Source organism: Anolis sagrei, chromosome 8, assembly GCF_037176765.1.
Source record: "Anolis sagrei isolate rAnoSag1 chromosome 8, rAnoSag1.mat, whole genome shotgun sequence".
NCBI lineage: Eukaryota > Metazoa > Chordata > Lepidosauria > Squamata > Dactyloidae > Anolis > Anolis sagrei.
Window position 1 is genome coordinate 25617632 of NC_090028.1, and position 15346 is coordinate 25632977.

Here is a 15346-nt window from a genome sequence, read left to right on the forward strand (position 1 = left end):
GGAGCGCTAATGGTTTTGTTTGAGGTGGGAGTATCAAGTTTTGTCCTGACACAGTTCAGTCGCCATCATGCATTGGAACAGTGAAGAGCGTGCTTTTGCCGCTGAGGCCTACTTTTCGAGCGGATGTTCTGTGTTCGCAACCCAGCGCGCCTTTTGGAATTGCTTTAATTTAGCCCCATTGGCCCTTGTCCCGGACCGGAAATCAATTATGACGTGGGTCACTACATTCAGACAAACTGCAAGTGCGACAAGATGAAGAACGGGAGTCCCTCAGCCCATTAGATCACCTGAGAACAATGAGGCAGTGAGAGCTTCAGTGTTGCGATCACCACGGCGTTCTGCGCGCAAACATGCGCCTGCCCTTGGACTTTCCGATCGTTCTGTGAGGAGAATTCTTCATAATGATCTTCATTTCCATCCTTACAAGATGGCGATTGTACAGGAACTTTCTGAACGTGACTTCAATTCTCGGAGGAACACGTGTGAGGTTCTTCTCGAAGTAGTTTCTGAGGACACTAGTTTTTTTAGTGATGAACCCCATTTTCATTTGTGTGGATCCGTCAACAAACAAAACATGCGCTACTGGGCTGACAACAAATCATTGAGAATTGCATCCAAGGCCTTTGCATTCACCTAAAATCACAGTGTGGTGTGCAGTTTCCTCAGCTGGAATTATTGGTCCCTGGTTCTTTGAGGAAAATGAAGTCGCAGTGACAGTGAATTTGGACCGGTATGTAAACATGTTACAGGAATTTTTTTCCCCACAGCTAGATGGGTTGGACTTAGGGGACATTTGGTTCCAACAAGACGGTGCAACTGCACACACTTCAAGAGCATCGATGGCTGTTTTGAGGGAACACTTCCCAGAGCGCCTCCTCTCATGGCTGTTTGGAGTGGCTGGCCCGCTCTCCAGATTTGGCCTCTTGTGATTTTTTTCTATGGGGTTTTTTGAAATCCCGTGTTTATGTGAACCATCCAAGGACCCTACAAGATTGGAAGACCAACATCCAGGAAGAAATGGCCAACATAACGCCTGCTATGCTGGCAAGTCATGACAAACGCCAGAAATCGGTTTACTCAGTGTATGGAGAATGGGGGACGTCACCTACCTAATTTGATCTTCAAAACTACGTAAAACAAAACTTTAGTTATGCGCCTACATTATAAAAAAGTTTTTTGATTCATACAATGGGTTTTATTAATTTTGAAAAAGAAGTTATGCTGCTGCACCCTGTATATAATATGCATGGAAATCTTATAAGGGGTTAGATTAACCTCCAGTTTGCTACTAAGACTGAATTCCCGTGTCACAAAAGGATGCTTGCCTCAAAAGCATGTCTTCAACATGAAATGCTTGGAAAGCTGTTCCAAGGAAATGTCAAGGTGAGAAATCTCCATATCTATCCATGAAACAAAGTAAGTCATATTGATAAGACATTAGGGAATGTTCCAGGCATTGCTTGGGCTAATGGTAAACATCTCCTTCACGGTTTGAACATTTTTTTCCTACCACATTCCATGCACTAAAAAGAAGAAATTATTAAGATTTAAAATTGACTCCCAAATATTTTCATTCCAAGTTTGGGCTTGTTTGGCAAACTTTCTATCCCCAAAGAAGTCCAACCTTGGAATGAAAATACTGGGTGAGTCAACCCAAGTCTAAATTCCAGGTTTGGACACAAAGCAGCCCATACACATTGTACAGCATAAACAAACTAATTGCAGAAATCCAGTGTTTGTTCAGGAGGTACTGGGAACGGGAGCAAAATCTTACTGGGGTCTTCATTTGACACCTATTAGACAACACATCTCACCATAATCCAAGCATAACCAACACTTTAACTGACAGCATAGGTTTCAAAATGGTTTAAATCCTGACTCCTGAACTCCAGAAACAGACTGGAGTCTTTCCTTTGATTTTAGAAATTGAAGACATACTTTAAGGCCAATCTCCTTCATAAATCTACTAGCAATTTCCAAACTTTTCTGCTTCTCTCTCAATCTTTCCACTTGGCATTGTATTTTCTGAGAAACATTTTTTCCTCACGTAATAGTCGCATTCCTTTTTTATCTAAGTAAATAATATGCACTGAAATACAGTATATTCTCCAATTTTGGAGGTTTCAGCAACCAATATATGATCTATAAGATCAAGGGATTAGTCATAGCAAAGCTAGAGGCAAATGGCTCCACAACAGAGTTGGGCAAAGGGTCATTTCTCTCTTAATGACCTGAAAAAGCTGTTCTCCTATGGCTGCAATTCATCCCTAAATGGCTTAAAACAGTCTTTCAAACATAGTTTTTGAAAACATTATTTATTCAGTCACTCTCCAGCGCAACAAATGGATTCTTCAGGCATAACGGAGCCCATCTTGCACCACCAAGAAGAGGACATCGCAGTGCCTAGTCCTATTGGTGTTACCCAATGGCAACACAACCATTATGACAATGCTCAGGAAGCTGACCCTTCATAGAAGGCCTTTGCCATCGCATGCCCCACTTTCACGGTCTTCTTCTCCTTGGCTTCAGGGCCCATGTTCTGGCGGGCCAGCTTCACCCAATAAGGCTCCGTCCGGGAGAGATAATCGGTGTATTTCTCATCCTTCTGGACAACAGGGTGCTCTTCCTCCTCTTTTGTGATGCAAAAGGACATAAATAAATAGAAGACAAAGGGAAATTAGGCTCGGAAGGCATCTAATTAAAAGGCCCCATTAGCACGGGTTTGGGGCACAGGACTGATCCCCATGAAAATGAAAAAAAAACAACAACACACAAATAAAGAAACTGTTAACTTTTGTGAACCCATCTCTAGGTCTCCAACATGACTCTATGAGCAAATTCTGCTGGAAGTTGACATTGGGAAGACTTAACACTGTCCTCTCTAGAAATGGTATATTATAAATTACATGTGATATTAATAATAATAATGCATTATAGTGGAATAGTACAATATAATAATATATAATACTAATATTGTACTATGCTAATAACATAATATACTGTATGTACATATAATATTGATCCTAATATTATCATGTAATACAATACAATATAATATAATAATATAATATGATAATATAATACATGAATATTTCTAAAAATATTGCATTATAGTGGTATAGTACAATATACTAACACATAATACTAATATTGTGATATGCTAACAATACAATATATTGTATGTACATAGAATATTTATCCTAATATAATGTAATGCAATATAATAATATAATGATTATATACTATATACTACACTTAATATTAATAATAATATTGCATTATAGTGGTATAATACAATATATTAATATATACTATAATAATAATAATAATAATAATAATAAAACTGAATATTGTGCTATGTTGATAATATAATACATTGTATGTACATATAATATTGATCCAAATATTATAATATAATACAATATAATACTAATAATAATATATTATTATATGTTACATGTACTATTACTAATAATATTGTAGTATAGTGGAATAGTACAATATAGTAATAGATAATACTAATATTGTGCTATGTTAAGAATATAATATATTGTATATACACATAACTTGTTAGCCGCTCTGAGTCCCCTTCAGGATAAGAGAGAGGGCAGGGTATAAAAATAGTAAATAAATACATAAATAATCTCTAACAAGAGTGAAAGAAGTTGACCGTGAAGAACCTAGAAATACATAGAGAGGACATTTGTAATCCCATCTGCAAATAAACAAATACACCAAAGTAGAGGGAGACTTGTAATAGAAACTGATCTAAAGCCATGTACTTGGATGGGTTTGCAAGATAATGTCCATGTTTCCATTGTATGTTTATTGTGATCCTCAATAAACATGAAAAGATAATAGCATGACCCATCATGGTGTTACTTTCAAGTGAAACATTCAAATCTCATGCATTGAATGCAAACACAGTCATTCCAAGTGATGCTCTTTCCCAGTCTATTATTATTATTATTACTAGCTGTACCCGCCATGTGTTGCTGTGGCCAGCCTTCCCTCCCTCTTTCTCTCCTTCTTTCCCTCCCTCCTTCGCCCGCTCTTTCCTTCATTCATTCCCTTTTCTTCTTTCCTTCTCTCCTTCCTTCCTTCCTTCTCTATCTCTTTCCTTCCTCCCCCCTTTTTCTTCCTCTTTCTCTCCTTTCTTCCTTCTGTACCTCTTTCCTTCCTTCCTTAGCTTTTTGCTTCCATCCTTCCTTCCCTCTTTCTCTCCTTTCTTTTCTTCCTTCACTCCCTTTCCTTCCTTCCCTTTTTTCTTTCCTTCTCTCCTTTCTTCCTTCTCTTTCCTTCCCTCCCCCTTTTTCTTTTCCTTCCTCTTTCTCTCCTTTCTTCCTTCTGTACCTCTTTCCTTCCTTCCTTAGCTTTTTGCTTCCATCCTTCCTTCTCTTTTCTTCTCTCCTTCCTTCCCTCGCTCTTTCTCTCCTTCCTTCACTCCCTCTTTCCTTCCTTCCCTTTTTTCTTTCCTTCTCTCCTTCTTTCCTTCTCTACCTCTTTCCTTACTCCCCCTTTTTCTTTTCCTTCCACTTTCTCTCCTTTCTTCCTTCTCTACCTCTTTCCTTCCTTCCTTCGCTCTTTGCTTCCATGCTTCTTTCTTTCTATCTTTCTTTTTTCCTTCCCTTCTTCTTCCTTCTCTTTTTTAGATTATTATTGATATTATTATAATACAAGTACCTTCATCTTCACTCTCATCATCATCAGAGTCTTCCTCCTCCTCTTCCTCATCTTCCTCCCCTCCTTCGGCGCCTTCTGCATCTCCCTCTTCATCAGACTCGGATTCTTCAAGCCATTCCTGAGTTTCTAGCACAGACAAAGACACACAAATTTAATAAATTTGGGAACGCCTTCTCTGAGCAACCCTCAGACAGTGGGTCCATTTACAGAAGCTGTTTCGAGGTTTGCTGAGAACTCTCCATGGTGCTGAAACCAATCAGTCAAGGAGTTTCAGCACCATGGTTAGCGCTCACAGAATCTGGAGTTGCTCCTGCAAAACTCAAAGCCACTGATCTCCTTTGAGGGCAAGACCCTTTCTTTTGTCCTCATCTGCCGGCCTTCTATCACTTCCTCACATCTTAGCATGCAAGGAGGCTGGTATCCCTAGAATACTACTATATTATCCAAGCAACAGCATGCTAATAAAACCATTGGGAAATGTATTTGGTTTTCTCAAACTCCTTCTCAAAAAGCCCGAAGCAGAATGGGCTTCGCAACCTCCTCTGCTCTGAAACCAAGAAGTGGGAGATGTTTTTTACAAATTGCTTTGAGATTTACATGTCTTTACATAAGTATCTTAAATCCTGCCTATCCGTGACAAAAGAGCGCTCTAAGAACCTAACAGGATTTTAAAAAGAAAATTATATACTGTTAAGTGGGGAAACTGTGTTAAAAATGAGGGGGATGAAGCAGAAATTGGGCTGGGCATCGAGATCTATGGGAAACTATGGCTTGCTAAGGCCAAAATTTTAAAATTCAAGACATGATAATATAATATAAACAAGGGCAAGCTACTAGTCCTTATAGTCACAGAGATACAGAGATGATAGATAGATAGATAGATAGATAGATAGATAGATAGATAGATGATAGAGAGACAGACAGACAGACAGATAAATGGATGGATAGATAGATAGATACTAGATGGATGTCTGGATGAGTAGATGGATGATAGTTGGAGGAGATGATAGAGGATGCATGGATAGATAGATGATTGATGGATGGATGGATGGATGGATGGATGTCTGGATGAATGGGTAGATGGATGAATAAATGGATGGATGGATAGATGGTAGATGGATGTCTGGATGATTTCTGGATAGATGGATAGATGGGGAGACAGATAATAATAATAATAATAATAATAATAATAATACATCACACATAATAATAATAATAAATCACACAGTCTTAGATGCTTGGGAAGTGTTCAACTTGTGATTTTGTGATACGAAATCCAGCATATAGATCTCGTTTGCTCGGACATACTGTGCTTTTGTGTCAATAATAATAATAATAATAATAATAAATCACACAGTCCTAGATGCTTGGGAAGTGTTCGACTTGTGATTTTGTGATACGAAATCCAGCATATAGATCTCGTTTGCTGTGACATACTGTGCTTTTGTGTCAATAATAATAATAATAATCTTTATTTCTATCCTACCCTATCTCCTCGAAGGGACTCGGTGGTTTACAACAGAAACATTCAATGCCAGCATAACATAACAAACTGATCAAATCATAAACAATAAAGGAAACAATATCAGATGTACTTATAGAATAACCAACTTGGAAATTTAAATTTATAAATCAAACATTTAGGACATGCTGACTACTAGATCTAATAATAGCGAACATTTAGAACATTAAATGTAAAAAGGCATTTACAAGTCAACAGGGCTGAGGTAGTGTCTGAGTCAGAGTGTTTAAGGTGCTGGCCAAATTAAAATTATTATATTGCATAATTCCACAACATAAAAAGGACCTATATGGATGGATGGACAGATGGATGTCTAAATTATAGATGGCTGGATAGATGGATAGGATGGTATCTGGACAGATAGGGAGATGGCAGTAATGGAAGGATGGATGGATGATAGTTGGATAGATAGATGAATGATGGATAGATAGATGGATTGATTGGATGGTGTTTGGATAGATGGGGAGATAGAAGGATTGGATGATGGATTGATAGTTGGATGTTGGATAGCTAGATGGATTAAATGGTGTCTGGATAGATGGGGAGATAGAAGATTTAGATGATGGATGTCTAGATGATAGTTGGATGATGGATGGACTGATTGATTGATAGATGGATTGGATGGTGTCTGGATAGATGGGGCGATAAAAGGATTGGATGATGGATGTCTCAATGATAGTTGGATGGATAGTTGGATAATAGATGGATTGGATGGTGTCTAGATAGATGGGGAGATAGAAAGATTGGATGATGGATATCTCAATGGTAGTTCCATGTATAGTTGGATGGTGGATGGATAGATGGATTGGATGGTGTCTGGGCAGATGGGGAGATAGAAAAATTGGATGATGGATGTCTCGATGATAGTTGGATGATGGATGGATAGAAGGATTGGGTGGTATGTGGATAGAGGGGAAGATAGAAGGATGTTTGGATGATATCTGGATAGATGGATGAATGTCTGGATGATTGATTTCTGGAGAGATGAGATGGATGGATGGAGAGATAGATTGACAGATTGATGGATGATAGACAGACAAACGGATGGATGATGGAAGATAGCTAGCTAGATGATAGAAGAAAGATTAGATAGATAGGTAGGTAGGTAGGTAGATAGATAGATAGATAGATAGATAGATAGATAGGAAATTTTGGAATCAGGAAAGCTGAAAGGTTATGAGAAATTAGATAGGTGGAGATTAGATACTCTCAAACTTTCCCTTCCAATAACTGATGCATAGCAGAAACATGATAAGAAGTTGTATGCGATGTACATGAGAAGAGACATAAGACATACGATTTGCATTGTTTCATGGCTTTGAGTTCAGAGACAACCCCCTTCTAAAGCAGCCTTCTCCACTATTGTAATAAGCGCACTATAATGATGGTTTGGATAACACTGGAGAAAACTAAGAGTGTGACATGCTAAGCTTCATGAAAAACATGCTCTCTTTGTTCCTCCGTAATTCAAGCAATGGGCCGGTGTGCGTGAGCATTATAGCCAACGTTGTGCGTTGCAGCCACACTGGCCCAAAGGAAAGGAGCAACCGGAGTTCAGCATCACCTTTGGGTGGAACGATTAAGTCTCTGGCTGGAAGAGGCAGACACGCACCGGCTTAAAAGCCCCAGGGGGTGGAGGGGAAAATAACTTTTCCCAGGGATTAAAGCCGAACAGAATTAGCCTCCCTCGCTCTGTTTGTACGTACAGTTCATTCAAAGCCATTCATGGTTCCAGGAGGGAAAACAACCTTCTCACTGTAAATAGACTTTTGCCCCAGACAGCATCGGTTGCAGGATGACATCGAACACGACTGTCCTGAGAGCACAGGGTTTCTACGAAGGCATCCAAAGGCGGTGAACTGTGGCACAAAAGCTTCCCATCCCATCCCTAGGGTGCATCTACACTGCAGATTTAATGCGGTTTAACTGCCATGGCTCAGTGCTAAGCAATCAGGGAGCTGTAGCTTGGTGAGACACCAGACAGCTCAGAAAACTCACAGCAACCTGATGTCAAACCACATTAATGCTACACTGCAGATGTGCCAGAGGTTTGCTCTGAATTTTTCAGATCAAAAGAAGACTGTTTGCTTTTTCTGCCAATTTTTGCTGGTAAAAGCTGAGAGCTTGATTGATTCATAACATTATGTAACAAATTTGGGGGGGGGGGGGGTTGAAAGTGTTATTTTCTGTTTGAAAGTGTTGCTGGTTTGAAAGTGTTATTTTCTGTTTAAATGTGCAGCCCTTACTTGGAAAGTAATTGCTCTACTCCAGGAACTTCGTTGTTTTTGTGGCTGCCACAAACTAGGTAGAATTGCTTGAGACTGGATGAGAAATGCATTGAAAAACAAGAGCAAAATGTACTATAGCAGGGTGTCCCACCAAAACAAAGTTTTGGCAGTTTAATTAATGTTTTCCATGTTTTTATGATAGAACTAATTAGGAAATGACATTGATAACCCAGGAACAAAATTGTCTTGCATAGTGTTATCAATTAAATATTTATTTATTGATTACTGATTTATTGATTGTTTTTTGATTAATTGATTTTTGATTGATCAACTGCTTTTTAATTGATTGGTTGCTTTTTTATTGATCCTTTTGAACAATTGAATTTAATTGATTGCTTTTTTATTGATCAACTGATCTTAAATTGAAATGACATTGATAAACCAGGAACAAAATTGTCTTAGATAGTATTGGGTTGTAGGTTTTTTCGGGTTAAATGGCCATGTTCTAGAGGCATTCTCTCCTGACATTTCGCCTGCATCTATGGCAAGCATCCTCAGACGTAGTGAGGTCTGTTGGAAGTAGGAAAAAGGGTTTATATATCTGTGGAATGACCAGGGTGGTCACAGATAGTATTCTCAATTAATTGTTGAATTATTTAGTTTTGATAATCTATTGATTTTTGATTGATCAATTGCTTTTTGATTGATCCTTTCGAATGATTGATTTCAATTGATTGATTTTTTTATTGATCAACTGATCTTTAAATTGAAATGACATTGATAACCCAGGAACAAAATTGTCTTACATAGTGTCCTCAATTATTGATTTATTGATTATTGATTGATCAATTAGTTTTCAATTTTTTGATTGTTCAATTGATTTTTGATTGATCCTTTTGACTGATTTTTGAATGGATCGACTGATCTTTAATTGATCGATTTGTTTTATCTTGTATTGATTGATTTTTACTGTGGGCTGTGGTCGCCATCCCATATCTAAGGCGTCTTTGGCAGGGAAACCTTAAGACCTTGTAAAACTCCCATGATCCCATAGTATTGAGCTATGACCCTTAAAGCGACATCAAACTGCATTAATTGTACCCTGAAGACTTTGAATGGGATATTAAACAGCTTTGCGGTTGGAAAGTATGGAATTAAATATTAGTCCATGGAAACCTGTCCAGGGTTTGCATTGCACAGCATCACATTATGAAAGGCATTCCAACCCAAGCAACAAGGGCTCAAAGGAAGACAAAGATGGCTACTTACTTGGGTCCATTTCCACCAGGACCTTCCACCCGTCCATCTTGTGGAGGTCGAGGGCGTAGAGGTCATTTAAGGTGAACTGGCGGTCTCCCACTTCGAACATCCCGCCCAAGACATAGAGCATCCCATGCTTCACCGCCAGCATGGCGTTTGACCGCGGGCACGGCTCCACCAACTGGCCAGAGGCTTCGTCCACCGCTTCCTCTTCTTCCTCTTCCTCCTCAGCCTTCTGGACTTCAGCCTCTGGGACGGAGACAACTTCCTTGATGGTCATGACGGTCCCATCTTCGGCCACCACTTCCTTGACTATCTCCAACGGACCTGAAGGCGGCTGCAATGCGCCTTCACCATCTCCATGTGGTTCCTCCATCGCTGCTCCCCGCCTTCGCTTCTTCTTATCAGACCTGGGGCCCTACGGGTGACCAATTTGGAGCATCGAGTAAAGAATCCATATTTTTTGCCACCAGCAGCCTTCTTTGTAGTCATTCTCTCACAATGCAAAGTGGGTGGCTCATGGGCTTTTGTATAGTATTTACTGGACTCCCCCCCCCCCCCCCCAAATGCATCCTTTATATCCTCAGTCACTCAGGTCATACAGGGATTCTAGGAAGCTGATAGGACCTTTTATTCTACAAGAGTTGCCCACCTCTACTGCTATTATTATTACTGTTGTTGTTGTGATTATTATTATTATTATTATTATTACTACTACTACTATTATATGCATTTATTTATACCTTGCATTATCTCCCCAAAGGGGATTCAAAGCAATTTGACATAAAGCATACAATTTAAAATATTATAATGATATGTAATAATATATTATTATTATATTTATACCCCACTTCATCTCCCCAAAGGGACTCAAAGCGGCTTGACATAAAAGCATTACCATACAATTTAAAATATTATTGTTATATTAATATATTATATATTATTATTGTTGTTATTATTATTATATTTATTTATACCCTTCTTTATCTCCCCAAAGGGGATTCAAAGTGGCTTGACATAAAAGCATTACCATACAATTTAAAATAGATTAATAATATATTATTATATAGCATCATCATTATTATTATTATTATTAATACCCCACTTTATCTCCCCAAAGGGGACCCAAAGCGGCTTGACATAAAAGCATTATCATACAATTTAAAATATAATAATAATAATAATAATAATATATTATTATTATTATTATTATTATCATCATCATCATCATCATCATCATCATTTTATTTATGTATACCCAGTTTTATCTCCCCAAAGGGGACACAAAGCGGCTTGACATAAAAGCATTATCATACAATTTAAAATATAATAATAATAATAATAATATATTATTATTATTATCAGCATTTTATTTATGTATACCCAGTTTTATCTCCCCAAAGGGGACACAAAGCCGCTTGACATAAAAGCATTACCATACAATTTAAAATATTATTGTTATATTAATATATTATATATTATTATTGTTGTTATTATTATTATATTTATTTATACCCTTCTTTATCTCCCCAAAGGGGATTCAAAGTGGCTTGACATAAAAGCATTACCATACAATTTAAAATAGATTAATAATATATTATTATATAGCATCATCATTATTATTATTATTATTAATACCCCACTTTATCTCCCCAAAGGGGACCCAAAGCGGCTTGACATAAAAGCATTATCATACAATTTAAAATATAATAATAATAATAATAATAATATATTATTATTATTATTATTATCATCATCATCATCATCATCATCATTTTATTTATGTATACCCAGTTTTATCTCCCCAAAGGGGACACAAAGCGGCTTGACATAAAAGCATTATCATACAATTTAAAATATAATAATAATAATAATAATAATAATATATTATTATTATCAGCATTTTATTTATGTATACCCAGTTTTATCTCCCCAAAGGGGACACAAAGCCGCTTGACATAAAAGCATTACCATACAATTTAAAATATATTAATTATTATTATTATCATTATTATTACCCTGCTTTATCTCCCATAAGGGAACTCAAAGCGGCTTGACATAAAAGCATTAGGTTATAATTTAAAATCTAATAATAAAAATATACTATTATATAATATATTATTACTATCATTATTATTACTATTATTATATATTTTTATATTTATGTATATCCTGCTTTAACTCCCCAAAGGGGACTCAAAGCGGCTTGACATAAAAGCACTGGTATCCGATTTAAAATATACTTTAAAGTGCCGAAACCTTTATGGCCCAATAAGTCAGTAGCATCACGCGCCTAAAAAGGAGGATTCACCAAATGTGTTGCTTTACAGACCTTCAACAGTCCAGGAAACCACCGGTTCTTGGCCAGATCGTAGAAATAGATGTCGTTGAAGAAGTCTCCCTCGAGCTGATCCTCCTCTTCCTCGTCATGGACCCCGCCAAAGAGGAGGGACCGGTGGTTGGGGCCCATGGCCACCGAGAAGCCTGACCGAGGTGTTGGCTTCACCCCGGAAGGGCTCAGCCGAGACCAGGCCCATTTCTCTGGTAGGGAAAAGCATAACAAAAGGGTAAATCAGCAGCAGCAGCAGCAGTTTAGCAGGTTTCCTAACAAAGACCACACTTGGCACACAGAGCCCTCATGACCCACTCTACATCCTACTGCAGTTTGGAGGAGGGCAGACTATGTTTGATGGGACTTGAAGTACCTCCACTCACTTCCTGAGACCGCTGCGACCCTCATCCAATGACTGATCAAGACCAAACTTGCCACACAGAGCCCCCATGGCCCACTCTACATCCTGTTGCAGTATGGAGAATGGACCACGGATGATGGGACTTGAAGTACCTTCACTCACTTCCTGAGACCGCTGCGACCCTCATCCAATGACTAATCAAGACCAAACTTGCCACACAGAGCTCCCATGGCCCACTCTACATCCTGTTGCAGTATGGAGAATGGACCACGGATGATGGGACTTGAAGTACCTCCACTCACTTCCTGAGACCACTGCGACCCAATGACTGATCAAGATCAAACTTGCCAAACAGAGCCCCCATGGCCCACTCTACATCCTGTTGCAGTATGGAGAATGGACCACGGATGATGAGACTTGAAGTACCTTCACTCACTTCCTGTGACCAAAGCAACACTCATCGAATTACCAATAAAGACCAAATTTGGCACAGAGCCCCCATGGCCAACTCAACATTCTGTTGTGGTTTGGGGGAGGACGGATTACGAATGATGGGAATTGCAGTACCTTCACTCACTTTCTGAGACTACTGCGATCCTCACGCAATCACTGATCAAGACCAAAGTTAGCACACAGAGCCCCCATGACCCACTTTCCATCCTGGTGCAGTTTGGAGGATTAACCATGGATGATGGGACTTCAAGTACCTTCACTCACTTACTGAGACCGCTGCGACCCTCATCTAATGATTAATCAAGTCCAAACTTGGCACACAGAGCCCCCATGACCCACTCTACATCCTGGTGCTGTTTGGAGGACGACGAACCATGGATGATGGGACTTGCAGTACCTTCACTCACTTCCTGAGACCACAGCAAGCCACATAACTAACTAATAAATACCAACCTTGGCACACAATGCCTTTCTCAAATAACCCAGGTAGCGCCGGGTCTCCAAGTTAGTTTTGAATAAAAAAGAAGCAAAGAGAAGCAACAGAGGAAAGGGCTTTCCCAGACAACTAACTCACCTGCCTCTCTATTTCCTTGATGAGGACTATAAACTTGTGCAAGGATGCAGTTGTGTTCCAACACAAGAAAGGAAAGGTCAGAAGTGACTATGAAAGGGCAACAATCTTGAAGATCCAAACTGAACTAAACTTGAGGAGGGCCAGTGACTTAAAAGTAATGGCAAGTGCAACATACGCAGAAGTTTGCCACATATAACGCCTGGCTCTCTCCCATTTAATATATGGTGGCCAAATGTGGTGGAAATGGGAGCCATGAGTCGTTGTATTCTTTCAAGCCATTTCTGACTTATGGTAATGATGATAGACTTTTCTTTGCCTTTGAGGTGAGGGAGTGTGACTTGCTCAAGGTGGGTTTCCATGGCCGACTATTAAAGCCTGGTTTCCAGAGTCTTCGCCCCATGCTCAAACCATGACATGGAACTACCAAAACATAGAGCAAATCAACTCCAAAGTACTTGGAAGCCCATTTGACTTGATAGGCTAACCTCTTGCTTCAATATAAGGAGAAGTTCGGTTTTGAACAATCCTGCAAGCTAAGTTTATTCTTATCGGAAGATGTAAACAATTTGTAGTTAATGGGACCAACATGGATGTATTTATATTTCTGGCGAGAAGCCCCTCTAATCTAATCTAAGGGAGACGGAATGAGGACCATCGTCCAGAAGTTTATCTCATGCAATTGAGCCAAGCTGCAACGGGATTCGAACCCAGCTCAAGCCCTGTTTCCACTTACCTGGGCTGCTTTCAACCTTTAGCAGGAACATGTCCGAGTGGAGGGTCCCTTTGTCCACGTCTTTCTTGATTCTCTGCAAAACAAAGATGGAGGGATGTGATCACACAGCAGCTTTTTACACACAGCAGCCTTCGCGCACAATTTATTATTTATTTATTTACTATATTTGTATACCACTCTTCTCAGCCCTCGGGCGACTCAAAGTGGTTAACAATAGCAAAATTCAATGCTCAGAAAAACATAAAACAGTTAAAAACAATTAAAACAGTAGCATATTAAACAATCAATTATACATCAATAAACATCTCATTAGCATCTCATAATTAGAATCAGGATCCAGTTTTATCATCCAGTTGTTCCATATTCGTATATTAATTACACTGTCTATTCAAATGCCTGCTCGAACAACCAGGTCTTCACTTTCCTCCAAAATGCTAACAAGGAGGGGGCCAATCTAATATCTGTAGGAAGGGTGTTCCACAGCCGAGGGACCACCACTGAGACGGCCCTGTCTCTTGTCCCCGCCAGACGTATTGTGACGCAGGCGAGACCGAGAGCAGGGCCTCCCCAGATGATCTTAATGTCCTAGTAGGTTCATAGGAGGAGATGCGTTCAGACAGGTAAGTTGGGCTAGAAGTGTTTAGGGCTTTATAGGCTAAAGCCAGCACTTCAAATTGTGCTGTTTTCTTTCATCAGTATTTTTCATCACCTACCTTTGTTTCTCCATCATGCGGTTTTCCAGGCTCCAAACATTCTCAGTCTTGGCGAGCCGCCATAGGCCCTTCGCCAGACCCCAATCATACAATGTCATTCATTCCACGCATGACACAGGGCTAAGCACAAGTCAATGGAGGGGCTTCTAGATTTGAAGCTGAATATTCTAAACCAGGGGTCCTCAAACTACAGCCCACGGGCCACATCCAGCCCAACATGGTTCTTTCCCCGCCCCACCCTAAATCTTGCCTCTTTCCTTATTTTCCCCCAAAACAAAGGGAGGGAAGACAGGAGAAAGAAAGAAAAAGTAAAGAAAAAGAGATAGGAAAAAAGAGGGATGGAGAAAAGGAAGAAAGAAAGGTATGTAGGTAGGAAACAGAGAGTGAAGACAGAGATGAAAGAGAGAAAGGAAGGTAGGCCGGAAACAGAGAGGGAAGGACTTCCTAGAGCATGGTGTAATGGTTGGAAGCTCACACTGTGGCTCTG

General features: G+C 39.4%; 1 protein-coding gene across 2 annotated transcripts in view; it reads right to left on the reverse strand.

Moving 5' to 3' along the window:
• Positions 1-2299: 2299 nt before the first annotated feature.
• KLHDC4 (kelch domain containing 4) overlaps positions 2300-15346 on the reverse strand; it is a 29558-nt gene continuing 16511 nt past the window's right edge. For both annotated transcript variants that reach the window (XM_060788490.2, XM_060788491.2), the window contains exons 8-12: positions 14147-14219; positions 12026-12234; positions 9703-10111; positions 4684-4809; positions 2300-2631 (exon numbers count right to left, since the gene is read on the reverse strand). In XM_060788490.2, the coding sequence (XP_060644473.2) occupies positions 2453-2631; positions 4684-4809; positions 9703-10111; positions 12026-12234; positions 14147-14219 (996 nt within the window). In that variant the 3' untranslated portion in view covers positions 2300-2452. The remainder of the gene's footprint in view (positions 2632-4683; positions 4810-9702; positions 10112-12025; positions 12235-14146; positions 14220-15346) is intronic.